At 47.4% G+C, this 19,465-nt stretch overlaps 1 protein-coding gene across 5 annotated transcripts in view; it reads right to left on the reverse strand.

Moving 5' to 3' along the window:
- Positions 1-16,270, reverse strand: part of LOC148013100 (Myb domain protein) — a 40,297-nt gene extending 24,027 nt beyond the window's left edge. For all 5 annotated transcript variants that reach the window (XM_087667669.1, XM_087667668.1, XM_087667667.1 and 2 more), the window contains exon 1: positions 15,703-16,270. In XM_087667669.1, the coding sequence (XP_087523795.1) occupies positions 15,703-15,819 (117 nt within the window). In that variant the 5' untranslated portion in view covers positions 15,820-16,270. The remainder of the gene's footprint in view (positions 1-15,702) is intronic.
- Between the last annotated feature and the right edge of the window lie 3,195 nt (positions 16,271-19,465).

The following is a 19,465-nucleotide window of genomic DNA, read 5'->3' on the forward strand; positions in this document are numbered from 1 at the left end:
CTCCATCAGTTGGCGCCTGATTTCCAACCCTCTTCACGCAGTTTGGAGCTGATTCCAACTAGGCGACTATTGTTCCTGTGCAGACTTGCTGCCGTACAGCCTGCCACGTCATCACAGTCCTGCTGCCTATGTCTTTCTCTCTCCTGCAGGCTGTCCTGCCTGCGTTTTTAGTCTTTCTCTCCCCTGCTGCCTGCGTTTTTAGTCTTTCTCTCTCCTTACCTGCGTTTTTCTACTAGTTGCAACCTTTTACTGCTGGTCACGTCCTCCTCCCACTGGCATCTCACTTCTAGCCCTTCTACTACCCTCCCGCCCCTTGAGGTGGACATTGCGGTTAATGGTTCATGGTGGCTGACCTCTTCCTTCTTTAGCAAGGCACACTAATATCCATGGCTTCTTTACCAACAGATGTCCAGACTACTGGGTGCATCTACTATGGCATCACCAAACACACCACCGATGCTTGCCAACTTCGACCTTTGCTCCCCACCCCTCTGGAGTATATTCGTCTTCCACCAGGCACTCCTTGTGCCACCTCTCCTTTCTGGGCCACAGAGGTCGTTCTACATCAGCTATCAAAGTACTATGCTCAGGGCAATAAGACGCATCCAATGCGCACTAAGTCCTTTCGAGCACATGGAGGATCGATTGGTGCTACGACCTCTTGGAGATCGTCACAATGCCAGCAGCAATCTTCTCCCACTTATTTTTCGGTACAGTGGCTTCCACGACCTACGGATCTACAATCCGCTCCATCGAGAGACGGTGATTGTTTGATACCGTCTCCTCGTCAGTCTGCTCCTCCGAGAGACAGTGGTTGTTAGACTCCTTCCTCTTGTTCGGCTATCCAATCTGCTCCACTGAGAGACAGCGACTGTTACCCACCTCTTGCTCATTCTGAGCCCCACCCTTCCCCACCCTCGACTACTCAGGTTCCAAAGGCTACCTCTGGAAGCTCTTCGGCACCCCAGATACCTTCTTCGGCCCGCCGACCAACGGCACTTCCTTCGTCATCAGACATTTCAAAGTCCATGATCCATGAGTTTTTGAATTCCCTATCTACTTCAGAGGGGGATGTTATTTCTTTGCCCTCAAGAGGGGGCATCTACTTCTTCAACTTCAGTGGGGATCCCTCCACCTCCCACCTCAAAGGGGGAACCTACTCCACATGAAGTTCTTCACCCATCCTCTACTTTCTTGGGGTGGCTGTCTTCGACCAGTCATCTCTTCTACTGATACCCAGGATCTTCAGGTACCACCTAGATCGGGACCTCGGAGGTTCAGCCGCGACTTGGTGACGAGGCCTTCGTATTCCTTCCAGCATGGATACATGGAGCTAGCAACTTCTCTCCCGAGGTTGAGTTTCGGGTTCTCCAGTTCCCTGTCTACTGGTCTTTACTGCAGGTTCCCTTTCCGATGGAAATCTTAGATCTTCGAGATCCTCTACATCATCTTCCTCCTCTTCTCTTCTTGCCCTGGTTACTTGGTTAGCATGGAGCCACCTCCCAAGATCGAGTACGAGCATATCCTTATGGTTCTCGGCACCACACAAAGTGCAACATCCCTCCTATGCATTGCATGATTTCATCATCATGGTACTAGGGCGCTTGGGCAAGTGAACAATTTTCCCACAAGGGACACTGTCCAAGTGGCACCTACTGCATGAACATTCTTCAGCATGTACCATTGCATCTCCACCTCACTCTTCTCTTGTTCCCCTTTTTGGGACTGAGAGGGGGTATTGAGAAACCCTTCACCCGCAGTTTGCATTTTTGCGTTTATGCGTTTTGCGTTTAGGGTTTGCAGCCCCAAAAAGGGCCACCATCCTAGACTGACTGTGCCTATTTATAGGCCACTCTCTCATTCATTCCTTACGACTAATTCATTCAGTCCATCGCCTCTTCTCTCCAACCTCTCCACTACCCTCACACCCCTTCAGGAGGACATTGCGGTTCGTGGTTCGTGGTTGTCTTCATCATCTTCCTTGTGCTACGGTACCCTTGTTCCCTTGTATCACATTCACTCCATGATTCAGAACTTCATCCTTCCATTCATCAGAGTTTCTTCTCTCTTCTCTTCTCTTCTCCATGTTTGCCGAGTTCACTCCGTGTTCCTCCCTGCAAACCCTACTGTCTCGTTGATACGTCATCTTTTGACAGGTCGTTGCTCCTTCATCAACCGCCTTCCTCCATTTGAAGGTAATTGAGGATGCTCCTCCGAGATGCAACAATTTTGGCTCCCCAATCTCATGGATAATGGCACTTTTGCCACATGACTCCTCCTTTAGATGGTATTTTGCTCGTATACATCCAATACATGGGCAAAGTCCCGTAGATTAGAGCTCTTTGTTCACAATCAAAGGCAAAGGTGATATACAGTTGATTCTAGATAGGCAAGATGGTGCCCACAGATCAAAGGTTCTGTATGTGTCGAGTTTAGGATATCATCTACTTTCAATGAGCAAGATTTGTGCTTAATCCCAATTGTATGTCCACACCTCAACTGAAGGATATGCATTGTTCGTGCTTTATGTGGATAATCTCATCTTGACAACAAGTGACTATGCCCAAAAGGTCAAGCATACAAAGGAGGCACAATTAGCCTACTCTATTTCAGTGTCAGCCTGTCATCTCCTGGTTGTGAGCTCCTCTCAGAGTCTGGCAGGAGACAGAGGAGCTCTGTCAGTTTAGGTGTTGCTGTTTTTTTGTTGTGCATTCCCTTCTCGAGTGGCAGTCAGCCTTTAGTGGCTGTTTTTGGTGCAGTCAGCCAGTTTTGGCCAGGTCGGCCAGATTTGGGCCAGTCGGCCAGTTTAGTGGCTGGGGGGCTATTTATAGCAGCCCCCCCCCCCATCAGCCACATATACTGTTTTGCAGATTCAGCACAGACTCCCTCCTCTCCCACTCCAGCATTGGTTCTACCTTTGTTTCCAGCCTGATTTGGTGCCCTCACTGACGCTTCAGGCTGCGTGCAGGGACTGATCAGTCCATTTCAGTGTATTCAGCATTCATTTCAGTCAGTGCAGATTTTCTTCCTTCATTCTCTGCTTTCTCTCTCTCTCTCTCCTCTATGTTCGTGTTTCTTCTTCCGTTGCGCACTCTCACATTGTATCATCGCCTAACTGAGAGCACGGAGGATCTTCCCCGACAGAGAGACACCATCCTCTTCTTCTGTTGCTGCCGATTTCTCTCCAACAGCCAAGGCGGCTCATATTGGCGGCTCCAACCCTTGCGTTTGCTGCAGGCGGCAGTTTCTGAGGCTGCCACATCATCAACACTCCTCCCCTGGGTGAGTTTTCTACAAGGCGGCCATCCCTACAGTTGGGCAACACTCCTCTAGGCTGCGTTTTGCTGTTCTGGAGGTCGTTCCACCTTCTATTGGCCTTCTTCTTGCTGGCGACATCCTCCCAGGCTGCGTTTTGGTGCTCAGCGGCTTCTGTCTAGGTGATCTTCATCAGACATCATTGCGTTTTGCAGCTCCAGGTGTTTGTAGGCCTCCACAGCCTGCATTTTGGTGGTTGGTGACCCTTCTGGTGGTCATCCTTCGGCATCAGCCAAGTTTTCTATGGTGTGTTTGGTGTTTGCAAATTTGGAAGATGTCTTGCCAGTTTTCAGGCTTTGACGATTCAGAGGATGAGCTTCTTTCTCATCATTCCTCTGCGCGGAGACGGGATTATCAGGAGTTTCGTGATCGACGACGGGAGGAGTCTCCTCGCACCCGTCCTTTTGTCCATGCATCTCAGAGGGTTCCATCTACAGTGAAGGTTCCATCGGTGAAGACTGCTTCAGATGTCCGGATGCCTTCCTTGATTCCCTCGATACAGGTGCCCATACTCCCTTCCTTTCCGAAGGAAGACAAGTTGGATGGTTCCAACTACTCCCTCTGGTCGTGCAAGGTGGAGTGCATCCTCGATACATTCGACCTCTGGGAGCTTGTTTCTTCACCCATCGACCGTCCCCCCCATGGATTCGTCAAATGGAGCTTCTATGGACAGTGTAGCCTTGTGGGATAGGCTCAACTCTCGAGCCCGTTCCTTTCTCTTGATGAGTCTTCACGACTCGGTTCTTGTTCATGTTCACAGGTTAAAGACCGTAGCGGAAGTGTGGAAGAAGCTTGCGTCTTTGTACCAACATAAGACCTTCGCCCACAAGATTTCTTTGGAGAAGAAGTTGCGGATGCTCAGTCTTGATGATTCTTCTTCCATGAAGGAGCACATCACGAAGATGGAGGACATGCGAGGCGAGCTAGCCTCTCTTGGTCAAGTGATTTCGTGCGAGGATATGGCGATGATTCTCGACTCAGCTGCCATCACCCCGGTATGATGTCTTCTACACCAACCTCATCACCTCGAGGACCCGCGAGAAACTTCTATGGGAGGAACTTTCCCCGCTTGTCTTGGAGCATGACGAGCGTCTCAGAGAGATGGGTGCCAGTGGTTCCACCAAGGCTTTTACTGCAGGTACCGGTGGCAGCAAGAAGAAGAAGCAACAGAAGGAGAAGGCCAAGGACAAGAAGGAGGAGGACAAAAAGGATGCGAAGGAAAAGAAGCCTAAGTGCCCACACTGTGGGAAGGGCACTCATCCCGAGAAGAAGTGTTGGCAAAAGTACCCCCCATCTAAAGCCCAAGGAGAAGAACTCAAAGGCGGCCCCAGCCACGACAGAGTTTGCTTTTGTGCATGTCTTTGTTGAGGAGGATATAGCCCTAGCTTCTACCACTCAAGAGAAGCCTTGGCTCGTGGACAACGGAGCATCTTCTCATACGACCTTTAGACAAGATTGGCTTCAGGATCTTCGTTCGAGAGGGGGCACTGTCACCATTGGTGACAACTCTGCTGCTTTGGTATGCTCGTTAAGGGCATCTGAACCTTGATTCTATTCGAAGGGCTTCTCGGAGGAAGATGGTGGAGGGACTTCCAAATTTCCCTCCTCTACACACTTTATGCCCCAGCTGCTTGAGAGGCAAGCAGCATAGGCAGCCTCACCCACAGGTTGCTTCCAGGAGGGCTGCTTCTCCGCTTGAGTTGATTCACACTAACCTTTGCGGACCCATGGGCACGGCCTCCCTTGGGAAGGCCAAGTATTTGATGCTGATTGTGGACGACTTCAGTCGTTATGTGTGGCCTTATTTCTTGGAGTACAAGTGCAAGGCGTACTCCCATTTCTCCGAGTGGAAGGTGTTTGTGGAGACACAAACAAGTTCCAAAGTTCGTGGTGTACGAGCTGATCACGGTGGTGAGTTCACTTCCCACCTTTTCTCTTAGTTTTGCAGGGATCACGGCATTCAGGTGGAGTATTCCCATCCAAATACACCATCTGGGAATAGTGTTGTGGAGCGTGCGAATCGGACCATGGTGGAGATGGCCCGATCCATGCTGGAGCATAGGAGTCTTCCTCATTCCCTTTGGGGTGAGGCGGTGGCTACAGCGGTGCATATTCGCAACCGCTCTCCAACTTCAGCATTGCAGGACATGACTCCTTTTGAGGCTTTCTTTGGGAGGAAGCCTTCCGTATCCCACTTTCGCATCTTTGGATATGCTGCTTGTGTCCATGTGGACAAGAAGAAGTGGAAAACGAAGCTCGACTCTAAGTCAAGACAGCTTATCTTCGTGGGCTATAGCGCGACCGCGAAGGAATATCAGCTCTACAACCCGACTACACGGAAGATTGAGGTAAGTAGGGATGTGATCTTCGATGAGGCTTCGGCCTCCGAGGATCTGATTGATGGTTCTCTTACAGGTGCTTCTTTGACATCGACGGACCCTCCTCCACCTTCTCTCCCTTCACTTCCTTCCAGAATACCTCTTAGCACCCCTCCTTCTTTGGCTCCTCCCCCTCCTATTCCTCCTACTTCGGCTTCCCACCCCCTTTTGGTAGATGTGACTCCTTCTTCTTCGAGTACTTCCCCCCCTTCAGCCTCCTCTTTGGAGTCTTCTAGGGATCCACCGCCATCCGCTAGGGAGCCTTCTTCAGACAGGAGGATCTATCTTCCCTTGGTGAGGGGGAGTCCCTTTTTGAGACAGGTGCTTTACAGGTTCCGGAGGCTACTCGGTCTCCCTCGCAGCAGCAGGAGTCTCTTAGGATTCCTTTGTGGTATCGCCGGCTTATGCAGGATTCAGGTGTTACTCACTTTCCTGCTTCTTCTACAGGTCCACGTAGATCAGCCCGCTTACAGGCCCAGAGGGATAGTTCACTCTGTGTGAAATATGCTCTTATGTCGCAGATTCTTCAGGATTCTGAGCCTTCCACAGTGGAGGAGGCTCTTGCACAGGATATTTGGAGACAGGCTATGCACGCAGAGCTCGATTCCATCGAGCTTAACCATACATGGGAGCTTGTACTGCATCCCAAGAAACGGAAGGTGATAGGTGTGAAATGGGTCTTTAAGACCAAGTATCTTGTAGATGGCTCCTTGGACAAGTATAAAGCTAGGCTTGTTGCCAAGGGTTTTGCACAAAGAGCAGGTTTGGATTACTTTGAGACTTTTGCTCCTACAGCTCGGATGTCTACCATTCGAGTTATTTTGGCTCTTGCAGCTCACCACCGTTGGCATGTTTATCAGATGGACGTCAAGTCAGCCTTTCTGAATGGCGTCCTTGAGGAGGAGATCTATGTTTCACAGCCTCCCGGTTTTCTTGTGCAGGGGAAGGAGGATCATGTCTACAAGCTGCAGAAGGCCTTTTATGGCCTGAAGCAGGCTCCTCATGCTTGGTACCAGCAGATTGACTGCTTCTTTCTTCAGAGTGGTTTTCAACGCTCCGATCATGACCCCAACCTCTACTTTAGGGTTGCGGGTTCTCTTTGTGTTTTGCTTATCTTGTATGTCGATGATCTTATTATTACAGGGAGCGACACTCCGCAGGTGGAGCATACTCCATCTATTCTATGGCAGGAGTTCGACATGACGGACCTAGGGATCCTTCACTTCTTTCTAGGACTGGAGATCTATCAAATGGCACAGGGCATCTTTATCTCGCAGCACAGGTACATCTCCGAGCTTCTTTCGGAGTTTGGTATGGCCGAGTGTCGGCCTATTTCATGCCCCATGGACCCTGAGTCCAAGCTTTTGGCAAATGACGTTCCCCTTTTTATGCCACCCGTTACAGATGCCTTGTTGGTTCACTTATCTGGCTTCTTCACACTCGGCCGGATATCTCTTTTGTGGTGGCTTTGTTGTCTTCTTTTATGAAGACTCTTACACAGGACCACTGGAGGGCAGCCTTGCATGTTCTTCGGTATTTACAGGGGACTCGATCCTACGGGATCATGTATGAAGATGGGATCACTCTTTCTAGATGGAGTGATTCTAACTGGGCAGGTGATGTGGATTCGAGACGATCCACTACACGTTATGCTTTCACCCTTGGATCCGGTGCTGTCTCTTGGAGAAGCAAGAAGCAGCCTACTATGGCACTTTCTTCTACAGAGGCTGAGTATCGAGCCTTATGTTCGACCGCTATGGAGGCCGTTTGGCTCCGTCGCTTGATGGCGAAGATTGGCTTTTCCCAGACAGGACCTACGGAGCTGCGCGTGGACAACCAGAGTGCCCTTGCTCTGGCAAAGAACCCGGTGTTTCATGCTCGCAGGAAGCACATTGAGGTTCAGTACCACTATGTTCGAGAGTGGATCGTGGATTCGGAACTAGCGGTGGCCTATTGTCCCACGGCGGACAATGCGGCTGATCTCTTCACGAAGCCTTTGCCTCAGGCTTCTTTGCTTCATCACATGCGGTTGTTAGGTCTTCAGACCCTCCCAGGATCTGAGAGGGGGTGTTAGCCTGCTCTATTTCAGTGTCAGTCTGTCATCTCCTAGTTGTGAGCTCCTGTCAAAGTCTGGCAGGAGACAGAGGAGCTCTGTCAGTTTAGGTGTTGCTGTTTTTTTGTTGTGCATTCCCTTCTCGGGTGGCAGTCAGCCTTTAGTGGCTGTTTTTGGTGCAGTCGGCCAGATTTGGGCCAGTCGGCCAATTTAGTGGCTGGGGGGCTATTTAAAGCAGTCCCCCCCCCCATCAGCCACATATATTATTTTGCAGATTCAGCACAGACTCCCTTCTCTCTCACTCCGGCATTGGTTTTGCCTTTGTTTCCAGCCTGATCCGGTGCCCTCACTGATGCTTCGGGCTGCATGCAAGGACTGATCGGTCCATTTCAATGTATTCAGCATTCATTTCAGTCAGTGCAGATTTTCTTCTTCATTCTCTGCTTTCTCTCTCTCTCTCTCCTCTGTGTTCGTGTTTCTTCTTCCGTTGTGCACTCTCACAGGCACTACACGAGATATTCAAGATAACGGATATAGGCTTCTCCACTTCTTTCTAGGCGTTAGATTTGGCACGAACTGGAAGGTGTTGAGGTAAGAAATGCATTCCATGCTAATTGGCCACTTAAACAGCCCCAAAACAAGCTTAATTTAATGAAAACCCTAAAACAGAAAACGATTCGAGAGAGTTTAGTGAAACCCTGATTCGGAAGGATCCATCCTCATATATAAGTAGACACGCAGCCCCCATTTAGTCTAATCTCTTTTGTACAAGTTTCTCACCCTTGTATGAAAATCTTAGCCATCAATCTCCCACCACGTGGCGGTCCAACCTTCACAACTGCTGCCATTACCTCATTTGCTTCTCTACTGCTGCATTTTACTGTCGCATTTTACTGCGGCATTCTACTACTGCGTTCTACTACCGTGTTTTACTACGGCATTCTACTGCTACATTTTGCTATTTTGCCCACATCATCAAGCATCATCCTGAAACCAGCCTTCCTTCCGTGGATGGGTGGTAAATCCCTGATTACAACTTAATTACAACAGCAACAATTAATGCAAATCTAAAAATACAAATTTACCTACTGCTCTTGGACAATGCACACCCAATTGGCCCTAAAATTGGAGCCCCTTTCGGTATTTCTTTAGCTTTATTGAAGAAGAAGTTGATTTACTATGGGATTCTCCCAATCCCTTTCGGTATTTCAACTCCCCTTGCTGTCAAAAGTGACCAGCAAGTCTTCAATCTATTTTGACCCCTTGATTTGGGCACTTAATTGGCCTTCACACACTTTATGGACGATGGAAATCCCCCAAATTCAATGGCTGCTAGTCCTCCACCTAAATTTAGCTTAAATTCACATTCACCCCTATTGAATCCAAGTCTTGGAGCTTCCAATTTTTGGCACGCTTCCCGAGGCTGCTACTAAACCCGGGTTTACAACAGAGAAAATTGCAATTTCTCAACCTCCAAGAGTCCAAATGCTCAGATCTTCAGAGCAAGGCTGCAAAGTGGCTGGGAGATGAGAGAGAAAGCTGTAGAGAGAGAAAATTCAGAGTTTTGTCACGAAGAATGACTAAAAATCAGTCAAATGCAGCTGCTGCCCTACCACAACAGCTTGTAGATGCAAAGAACTGAAGAAAATCAATCAGTTACTGTTGCTGCCCCATCTCAACAGCCTGTAGATGCTGTCACTTGCTGTTGATTGGTCTTCTCTTTTCCTTTGTCTGCCTCAAAAGGTCCTCCAATGGCTGCAAATCAGACCAGCAGTCTTACCTCCCTCTCTCTTGCATGCTGAATTTATAAAAATGCCTCTCCAACCTCTAAAGACGTTTTTCAGTCTTGCATGGGCAATTTTGACAAGTGGTAGCCTTCCTAAATCGTTTTTCCGACATTTTTCATAATTAAATATTAATTTTCAGCCTTTAAATACTAAAAATTAATCTAATAATTATTTTGGTGCCTTGAAAAATAATCTGACTGGCCAATAATTAAATTGGTTAGGAAACTTCCATTTCCAAGTGTCTCTACGCCATCTTTGACCATGAGATTGGCGTTAGGTACCATTAAACGCCACTTCTCTAGAGTCACCAACTGACACTTATGGCCAAATAGATGTCCTAGGCCAACAATTGGCACCAAATACCACCAAGTACCTATGCGACATAACTTATAGCAACTTTTGCCTTTGACATCCTGTGATTTCTTCGGGTCCCGGACTTGTAAATTCACTTTAACCCCAATTGCACCTCACGTGCAACATTTACTTAATCATGTGATTAAAATTAATCCACATGTTAAGTAAGGTTTCAAAAATACATGTCCTCATGACACATCCTCTACAATCGTCTCAATCTTCTCACACTCTAGTGATCAGTGTTTGATGTTTCTCTCACTCCATCACTCCAACTGGTGGTCACATCACTTGGGATCCATCTCCGATGGACGTCACTCTTCAATACACTACTTTGATGTCCTTGGGCACACTATATACTCTTACATTCATTTACAACATTCATTCACTTCAAAGTTGTATTCTTTCTATCCCTTCTTCTTTTTGTTTTGTTTTGTGAGTCGGGTGTGCACCTTCATGCTATGCTCATCAAGTGAGTATAGTACGTTAGTGCACGCGCTATCACAGGGCCAAACCCTTTCACCTCCGGCTTCGGCGAACGCGTCCGCTTTCCTCCGCTCCCTTCGATTGATAGCTCCGGGGAGACTAGCCCCTTTGGCTAGTGAGGGTAGGCACCAAGACCCCCATGTGGGAGCCCAGGTAGTCCGGGACTTGAGGAAGGGTCGCCCTAACTCTCACCCGGAAAAACGCCCCATCCCGACGGGTTCCCGCAGAGGGAGTGCCATCCCCAGCTTGGACGTCGGCTCGTGGGAGGAGTCTGTTCCCGCAGGTTACCTTAAGACCCCATTGCTACAGGTAACCAGTTCTGGTGAAACCAACCGTTTGGAAATATCGCAAGAGTACAGCTCAGTGACACATGTGTTCCATGTCTTCGGGGTATCATCGTCATTTCCCAAGGGATCGGAATTTATGAGCTATGTAGTTCTCGCAAGTATCGCGGTATAGCTTCACCAAGGAATGCAACGACTGAAACATGTCCAGCCACTACACCCCTCGAGTGCGAGGTGGTCTGCCTTGCCGTGGCCACCCGGCTTACGGGCCTGATAAGCCCAAACTAAAGGACCATCGTATCGAGACACTCCGGAACAAGCGGGTTGGAATGATAATAAGCGACTCCATCCGGTCACTTTTGAGGCGTGCGAGGAAGCAGGTGGTGTCGTGTAGCCAAGGTCTCACGCCCTAGTGCGACTCGCGCGAGAGTTTACTCTCGCCGCACAAAAGTGAAAGGTGAGCCATGAAGTTTGATTTCCTTCTTAGTTTGGTCTCAACTCGTGATATCACGAGGTGGGTTCAAGATACGGCTAGACCATATAGCACCCCTTCAAGAAATTGAGTAGCGCGTGTGGTGACATATCTAATGCCCACACCTGCTCAATCGCAAGGAGTATACGGTGATGCGTCTGGTACCCGTGTGCACTTGCCGCAGAGGAGTGGAATGTGTGTTGCGTGCGTGTCTTACCCTCTATATGGCGTAATGCCAGCAGGACCGCCAAGGGGAATTACCCGAGACACTCCAAAAGGAGACAAGGAATAAGTTTGAAGAATCGAGTGCGACTCCATCCGGTCTCTTTTGAGGCGAGCGAGAAAGCAAGCGGTGTCGTGTAGCCTAGGTCTCACGCCCTAATGCCAATCGCGCGAGGGGAATCCCTTGCCGCGCAAAAGAGTCTGGTGAGCCATGAGCTCGTGCCTTCCTTTGAACTTGGTCTCAACTTGCGCTTCGCGCAAGGTGGGTTCGAATTATGACGAGTGGCAGACTCCGTCTTTTCAAGAAGTAAGGTAGTGCTGTGGTGACATGTTTGATGCCCACGCTTGCCTTATTGCAAGGAATATACACCGGGTCTTGTATGCCCTTGCTGCAGAGAGGTGGATTATGTTTTCTTGGAAGTATTCTACCCAAAAATTGGAAAATAAGCAGGGTTTTTTCCTTCTCCAAGGGAAACTTAGGCTAACTCCAAGTTTTCCAACAAGTCGAATAGACTGTCGGGAACTTAAGGAAGTTGAAGCCGGAGATATGGGGTGGAGCTTGCGCACTTACGCCAAAAGCACTTCAAGGATAGGCCATAGGGACTCGGGAAGTCCTCGCGGGGGCTTCTCGTCACAAAAGCCACGGATCCGAGAAGTGATGAGTTACGTCAGGTGAAGGAGTCGTGCAACCAACTTGGTAACACAAGAGTATGCAGGACCCTCACCCTCTCAATGACAAAGGCACTTACGTGGCAAAGGGACAGAATGCGAGATTCTGAGAGAAGCCGTGTCGCGGGGCACCTTCTCAAGGAAGAGTCACTTCATGCAACTTAGAAGGGTTGTGTCCCAAAAGATGAACCCTGAGGACAAGAGCACGCGCAATGCCCCTTCATGCCCGTTACAAAAAGTGCCCCCGCTCCCCCTGGAAAAGGGAGCAAAGTGCAGGAAGACCCGCAGGGAGGCCGCCTCCAAGCCCCCCCCCAAAATCCCCCCCTTAGTGGGACTGCAAACGACTTGGGACCCTTCTGCGGAAGCGTCTCATCGTGAGGAGTCAAAGGCCCTAAGGGGAGATGAGTGACGACAAGTGAAGGAGTCGTGCAGAAGACTTGGTACGCTAAGTGGTTGTAGGACCCTCACTCTCCCAATGAGACCAGCTCGCGACTGGGAACGAAGTGCGGCTTGTATCGATACGGAAGGAACGCAACATGTGGAGAGTTCGGGAAGGTCCTAGAAGGGACCACGCAGCGGATTTGGAAGGCCCGCGGGAATGTAGCAGGCAAGACCACTTCAGTCCTCACCTTGCACCCCTATGGGAGCCTAAGGGGAAAGATTGACCCCTTGAGGTGGCTAACCTCTTCGATGCCGTTGGGTCTCCTACAAAGAGACTACGTTACTCAAGTGAGTGGAACGCCACAAGAAGATGGAAGGCCAAAGGCAGGATAGCAGGACCCGCGTAGCACCATTTGTCTTCGACGAGTAGGGGCAAAACTGGGAGGATGAAGCGTTGGCGCTCCCACCAGGCCCTGATCTCCCAAGAGATGGACGTTGAGCATGCACCTCAACTTGATCCTTCAGTATGTCAAGGTCACCGGCCGTAAGAGACTCCCCGTCCGGATAAACGACCAAGATCTGGGTGGTCTCATTTTTTCTTACAAAAAATGGATTGTTCACATAATGATATACGCTCTTCATGGGGCCTTCCTCTGGGTGGCCTCGGGAGCTCCGCGACGCTAGGGGCCACCCCCAGTGCTGTTATTCCGGTACCGTGGCAGCGTCTGGGTAACAAAAACGGGCCGGTCGTCAGACCCTTTGGTGATGCACGGGGACCTGAGGAACTAGTGAGTGTATCATCGGGCTTAAGCCGGGGCCCGAGGGGAGTTACTAGTGCTCCTATCCTCCCACGGCCTCATGGGGGGATAGTATCTCTTTTAGTGGGGCAATGCTCGACCAGTGCCGGGAACGGAGACACACATTACTCATCAAGGGTGGTATCACCAAGGCAGGAGAGTGGGATCCACCCCATTGAGGTCGCACGCCCTCCTTTTGAGTTTTGCGTTTCATGTTTGAGTTTTGCTTTCTATGTCCGTGTTTGTCTCGTTGTGCTTCTATCATGGTCGTGCACTCTATGTTTCCTCAGTGCAAACCCTAGCAATGCCTCCACACTCTTTTCCACAGAAGGCTGCCGCCCATACAGATTCACCAATAGCAAATGCTACCCGCTACTACATGCAATTGATTGGGTCATTAGTATGGCTCCTTAATACTTGGATTGATTTGTACTTTCTTGTAGGTTTGCTTGCAAGGTTCATGAGTGAACCCAAGTTGGTTCATTGGAAGGCTACTGTGTTAATTTTGCATGTCCTAAGGAGGACCCCCAACCTACATATTTATTATCCAACAAGTGCAAGCAATTCGGCCTTGGTTCTACAGGGCTGGACAGTCGGATTCAAATTGAAATGGAGATGTTGACCACAAGAGATAAACAACTCAATATTCTTCACTTTGCGTACAGCTGTTGTCCCATGGAGTAACAAAAAGCAGGCCACTGATGCCCTATCATCTATACAGGTGGAGTATCGAGTAGCATCTTCTACCACATGTGAGACAGCGTGACTTCGATGATTATTAGGAGAGCTTGGTTATTCTCAGATAGGTCCTACTATACTGCATTCCAACAATAAGAGTTACATTGCTTTGGAACAAAATCCTGTATTCCATGCTAGGTTGAAGCACATTGAGATACAATACTATTTCATTTGGAGAAGATTTTGGATGAAGATGATTGATGTGGTTAACTACAAAACGGAGCACAACTTGGTAGATTTATTTACAAAGGCTCTTCCTCAGACTAGTCTTGGACAACACTCCAAATCCCTAAACCTTAGGCCTCGTCCAGGATCAAAGGGGGGTATTAGAGACTTATTCATCCCTTGGACAAGCATTGTCAGGCTACTATTATACAATTATTTCTCTCGGGCATAGTTATGCAATTTTTTTATATCACCTGAACAATTCTACACAGTCTACAAGCATTTATCAGCTTCACCAAGCAGTCGAGCAAGCTCAACATGTTGCGAGGATGCCACATGGCAACTGACAGATTTGCCCAAGATTTTTCTTGTTATTTTATTCAATGATTGCAGTTTTGCAACAGTCACCCAATTTAAAAACTAGCAAAGCTGATTATTTTATTGTATTCCTTTGTGCCTACTTATTGACAGCTACATAGATCACCACAATTGTTAGTTTTTCAGGTGGAGAGAGAGATTGGCTTCCAAAAAAACTTCGATAGCCTGTTTGTATATCTGCCTTCTTCATTTAAGTTGGTCATTATCACTTCCTGCCTTCTCACTTCTGGCACCCTCACTGCAGCTACACAATGTAGCACATGAAGGGTCTAATCATTGTATTCAACTTTCATCCAGTATTCAGCCGAGTTCTCTCTTCAGTTCCATATTATTTCTTCTTGCTCAAGTGTTCCCTCTCTGCTGTCATCCCTCACAGATGTATGCCACATTCTGTAATGCAGCCACTGGCTGGAAATGCCACAAACAGTATGAACAGGGCTGAAACTAATGCAATCAGGCTGAGAACTCATGCAAACAGGCTGGAAAACTGGAATGCAATGCACAGAAAATTAGAACTCCTCCATCTCTGCACCAAACTCTAATGAAGCTCACAACAAAGAATAACATGCATGAATACATGGAATGCTAACAATCTCTCCTTGGTCAAATTTGCCTCTCCTACCTTTACATGTTCAACTCCCTCACCGATGTGGTCATTCCCACATGCAAGGGTTGTCATATTTTTGTTCATAATAGATCAATCTATCGTTTTCTTCTATCTCAATTGTGTTTTCCTTCTCACTCTGTATTCCTTTCTGGCTTCCGTACTACGCACTCACAGGTCCTCAAGTCACAGAGGTTTGAGGCCCCTTTTTATCATTTTCAACCTTCATCCGAGATCTGCATACACCTTCATGTTCATTTGGGCATTCGTCAAACTGTATTATTTGTGTGTCATATTGTTTGCCTTCCTTTGTGTTTGTCCTAGCATTTCTCTACACGTATTATTTTCTCCCTTTGTATTGCGCATGGACTTAGAAACATATGGAAGCACATTGATGATCTCCCTTATGCCTCCTCTTGCATTGGACGTTTTACGATATCCTTGTCAAACATCAGCAAACATTTGACTTTAGAGGAGATTCGTTACAGGTGAAGAGGAAGTTAGTCAGTTGAAGGCCATACCAGACAGCCCATTTTTATTCTCACCTCCTATTTGTACGGTTTGTCACACACCTCTTTGGTATTTCTGCACAGCATGAAGAACCGGAGCAAAGGGAATTTACCAAGCGGGGAGAGAAGAGAGAAAACTTGGTGAGGGATGGAGCTTTGGCGGTGAAGCCAGAAGAGGAAGACGATGCGAACCACCGCCAGTTGCATCTTCTCAGCAGGAGGGTCCCCATTCCTTCCTTCGTCCGTCCGTAAAGACAGCTGTCTGCTTGAGAGTTTTTTAGAGTTGATCTTCGTAGGTCAGTGGTTCGTGTGTACAACGGACTTTCATTCCTTTCTGCATTTTGCAATACACAGTGCAGTCATTCTGTGTGCTTGCAGGCGGTGGTCGAGGAATCGAGGCATCGAAGTTCATGCTACAGCCATGGGACCTCTTGTCTCAGGATTGTACAACAGCTAACTAGGATAAGGGGCCTGGTACACAAGCGCGCGGTGGTCGAGGCATTGAGGCATCGAAGCATCGGAGTTCATGCTACAGCCATGGGGCCTCTTGTCCCAGAATTGTACAACAGCTAACTAGGGTAAGGGACCTGGTACAGTGGCACGCAACCATCACCATGCCACATGACTAAGGAGGGGGATACAGACTTTCACTGGGCTTCAAGTCATAACTTCTCGTGAAGCACAAAATGACACAGCAAAAACGCACACGAGATATATCAATAAAAAGCCTTTGTATTCATACAACATTGAGGCACATCTCAGGATTACATTCTCGTGAGGTCGCACGTGTAAGGGTTCACCACTGAATATAGGAAATCACATGTAGAGTGAAAACCAAGCATAGCTCTAAGTCATTGCTATTCCCTAATAGGTGTTTCTGGCTCCAAAACCACTTTGTATTCATGATATCGAAAGATACAACATTGAGGCACATCTCATGACTAGATCCTCGTGACGCCACGCATGTGAGACATTGAATATAAGGAATCACATGTAGAGTGAGAACCAAGCGGCGCTCAGAGTCACTACTACTCCCTATATAGGTGTTTGCTCCAACGCCATGGTATAGCTACAAAGCCCATACCCTTACACTCACCCCCGCTTAATGGATCGCTGACCTAAACAATCTAAGGGTGTTTTTCTTAACTCATTCCGAGGTCTTAACACAGCTCATGCTATCAAGCCAGTCAATGTTTGCCGACTTGACTCATTAGCGGGGTCTTAACACAAATTTTTCTATCAAGCTAGTTAGAGTTTACCCCACTACAACTTGGGGGTCTTAACACAGCTTATTCTATCAAGTTGGCCAAGATCTACCTATCTAGACTTAGTTCTTTTCATTCTTTTGCATTCCGATCCACCCTCGACTCAATTACATTTGAGAAGTGGAGACTTCATAGTTCTAACTTTATGTGGCTCGACACTTATGCCTTTGCATACCAAGCTTTGTAGACACGATCCCAAGTTGTTGTGGTATTGGGTTGAGGCGTGGTGGAGCGATTGTAGCCATGTTGTGCCACGCCTTAAGGGAGGCAATCCATTGAGTTGTTGCTTGTGCTTTTCCTCCTTTTCTTCGTGATATCACCTTGGCTCTTAGGGACTTGGGTCTCTTAATTCGTTTACCAAGACACTTTGCCCTCATCGCCAAGTTAAAAAAACTTGGGCTATTTTCCTTGGCCTCTTTGTCGAATCTTTCTTGCTTGCCTTGAACTTAGACAAAGTGGTTGGTTTAGGTTGCCTTTTCTTCACACAGAAGATGTGGTCTTGGTGCATGGCACCTCTTTGGCTCTTTGTAGCCTCATTTGGAGTTAAAGTTCTTAGGAGGGGAATGGACTAAGTCATTACACTTAAACCAGAATTTGGATTGCAAAAGGAGAGGTATCATTAAAGTTCTCAGGATAACGCCCATATTTGGAGTGCTTGGTCTGTTACAAATCCATAGGATCGGAATGACACCTCCTTGCTGTGCTTGCAACTTGAATGTTGAGATCTCAATCTTTACCATTATTGAGTATGGTCCCAATGGGTTCCATAATCCAAAGACATTCACCTTAAGAGTGAGTTGGAGAGTTCTCCAAGACTCAACTAACAAGGTTCCCTTCCATGGCACTAAGCTACCTTGATTGGACCATATTTCAAGCACTCCCTCATGCTCTCCCTTCTTTGAGGCTTTGTCGTCTGACTCGTTTTGTCCAAGCTTATAAGGGTTTGCCTCTTCAGGTTCAAAGGCATAGCCAATGACTCCATTACTAAAGTGCACTTAGTTCTTACTTTGATCCAAGTTGGCTAGGATAGAATGTGGCCTTAGATTGAAATCTTGGTTTGCTTTATCCTTAGCCATGAGTTTAGCTCGGGGATTTTAGAGGCATCTTCATTCTCATCTATCATCTTGGCTCTAGTAGCCTCCCTCCATTTCTTGGCATTTGGTTTCGCCACCTTCTTCTTCTCATTCTCATTCTCTTCATTTTCTATCTTTCCTTCTTCTTTTCGACCTACTTTGCCTGGGTCTATCTTTTGTTCCTTTTCTTCCTTTGTGTTAAGTCATCTTCTATCTCTTTTTCCTTCGGCTTTCTAGCTTTCCATACTCGTTCTTCTACTTGGCTCCTCTACCTTTTTCTACTTGCTCAATCTTTTTCCTAACTTTCGTTTCTTGTTTTCTTCTACTTACTTTTGCACATCTTGCTCTAACTTCTCTTTCTCTTCTAGCTTCTTCTTAGCTAAATCTACTTGTTCTGCTATCGCTTTTCTTCTCTCGCTTTTCTTCTCTTTTCTTATTTCATCTTTTCCCTGATCTTCTCTATGTCTCCATCTAATAAGTCTTTTTCTTCTTTTTTCCTATCATCTTCCTCTATCTCATCCCATATCTTCATGATTCTCTCCTTCAACTCTCTTCCTAGCCTATCATCATTGAACTTTGTAGGTTTGGTTGGTTGTTGGGATCAAGGTGCTCCAAGATCTAGGCTAAGTTCATCCTCACCCTTCTCTTCTCCTTAGACATGTTGGGGTAGAGGTGTTCCAAGATCTAGGCTGAGCTCCTCCTCTTTCTTTTCTTCTTCTTTATCTTTTTCTTCCCCTTCACCTATATTATCCTCTAGAGTAGAAGTGTTGGCTCCATATAATGAATGCCCTACCGAATTTGCCCTTCCATTCTCATCTTCCAAGTCTATTTCCTCGTCTACTTCTTCATCATCCTCTTCATCAAAGGTATTGTGTGCCTCATAAGAGGGTGCCAACCTGGCCTCACCCTCAATCTCAATGGGTGGAGGTGTTCCAAGATCAAGATCAAGCTCATCCTTCCCCTTCTCAAACTCCATTTTTTCTAACACGTTATTTTTTCAACTAGGCTGCAACCTATGGATACAAGGGTTCATCCTTCTGACATGTCCACCTATCTTCATATTCTTTATTGTATCCTAACTCCATTATAATATTTTCTACCTTTGAATGCACATCCATTCTCCATCCTTCTCCCTTCACATAATACTCTATCATTTCTTTCAAGATATTCACTTTTGGGTGGTAGTCGATGGGAAAAGCTTCGGAGTATTAGTATCCATCTTCTTCAAGAGGGTATTCATTGTAGGAATATTGGTCTTTAGGGTAGCCCTCTAGATACTAGTCTTCAAAATAGGAAACGAGGTAGTGGCAATTGGCTCCTTCTTGTTGGGGATGAGGTGCTTCAAGGTCTAGGGGCTGAGCTCATCCTCTCCCTTGTCTTCATCTTCATCTTTATCTGACCATGACTCTTCTTCTTCTTTCACATGTTCCTTCTTTTCTTGGCTCCTTGGTTCTTCTTTGGTTGGCTTCACTCCATTCTTCAGCTCTTAGACTCTTTTGACTCTCATTTGCTTTGAGTATGGTTCAGCCCACTCTTTG

Source organism: Lygodium microphyllum, chromosome 26, assembly GCF_053477565.2.
Source record: "Lygodium microphyllum isolate KBCC chromosome 26, Lygodium_microphyllum_v1.1.10, whole genome shotgun sequence".
Taxonomy (NCBI): Eukaryota; Viridiplantae; Streptophyta; class Polypodiopsida; order Schizaeales; family Lygodiaceae; genus Lygodium; species Lygodium microphyllum.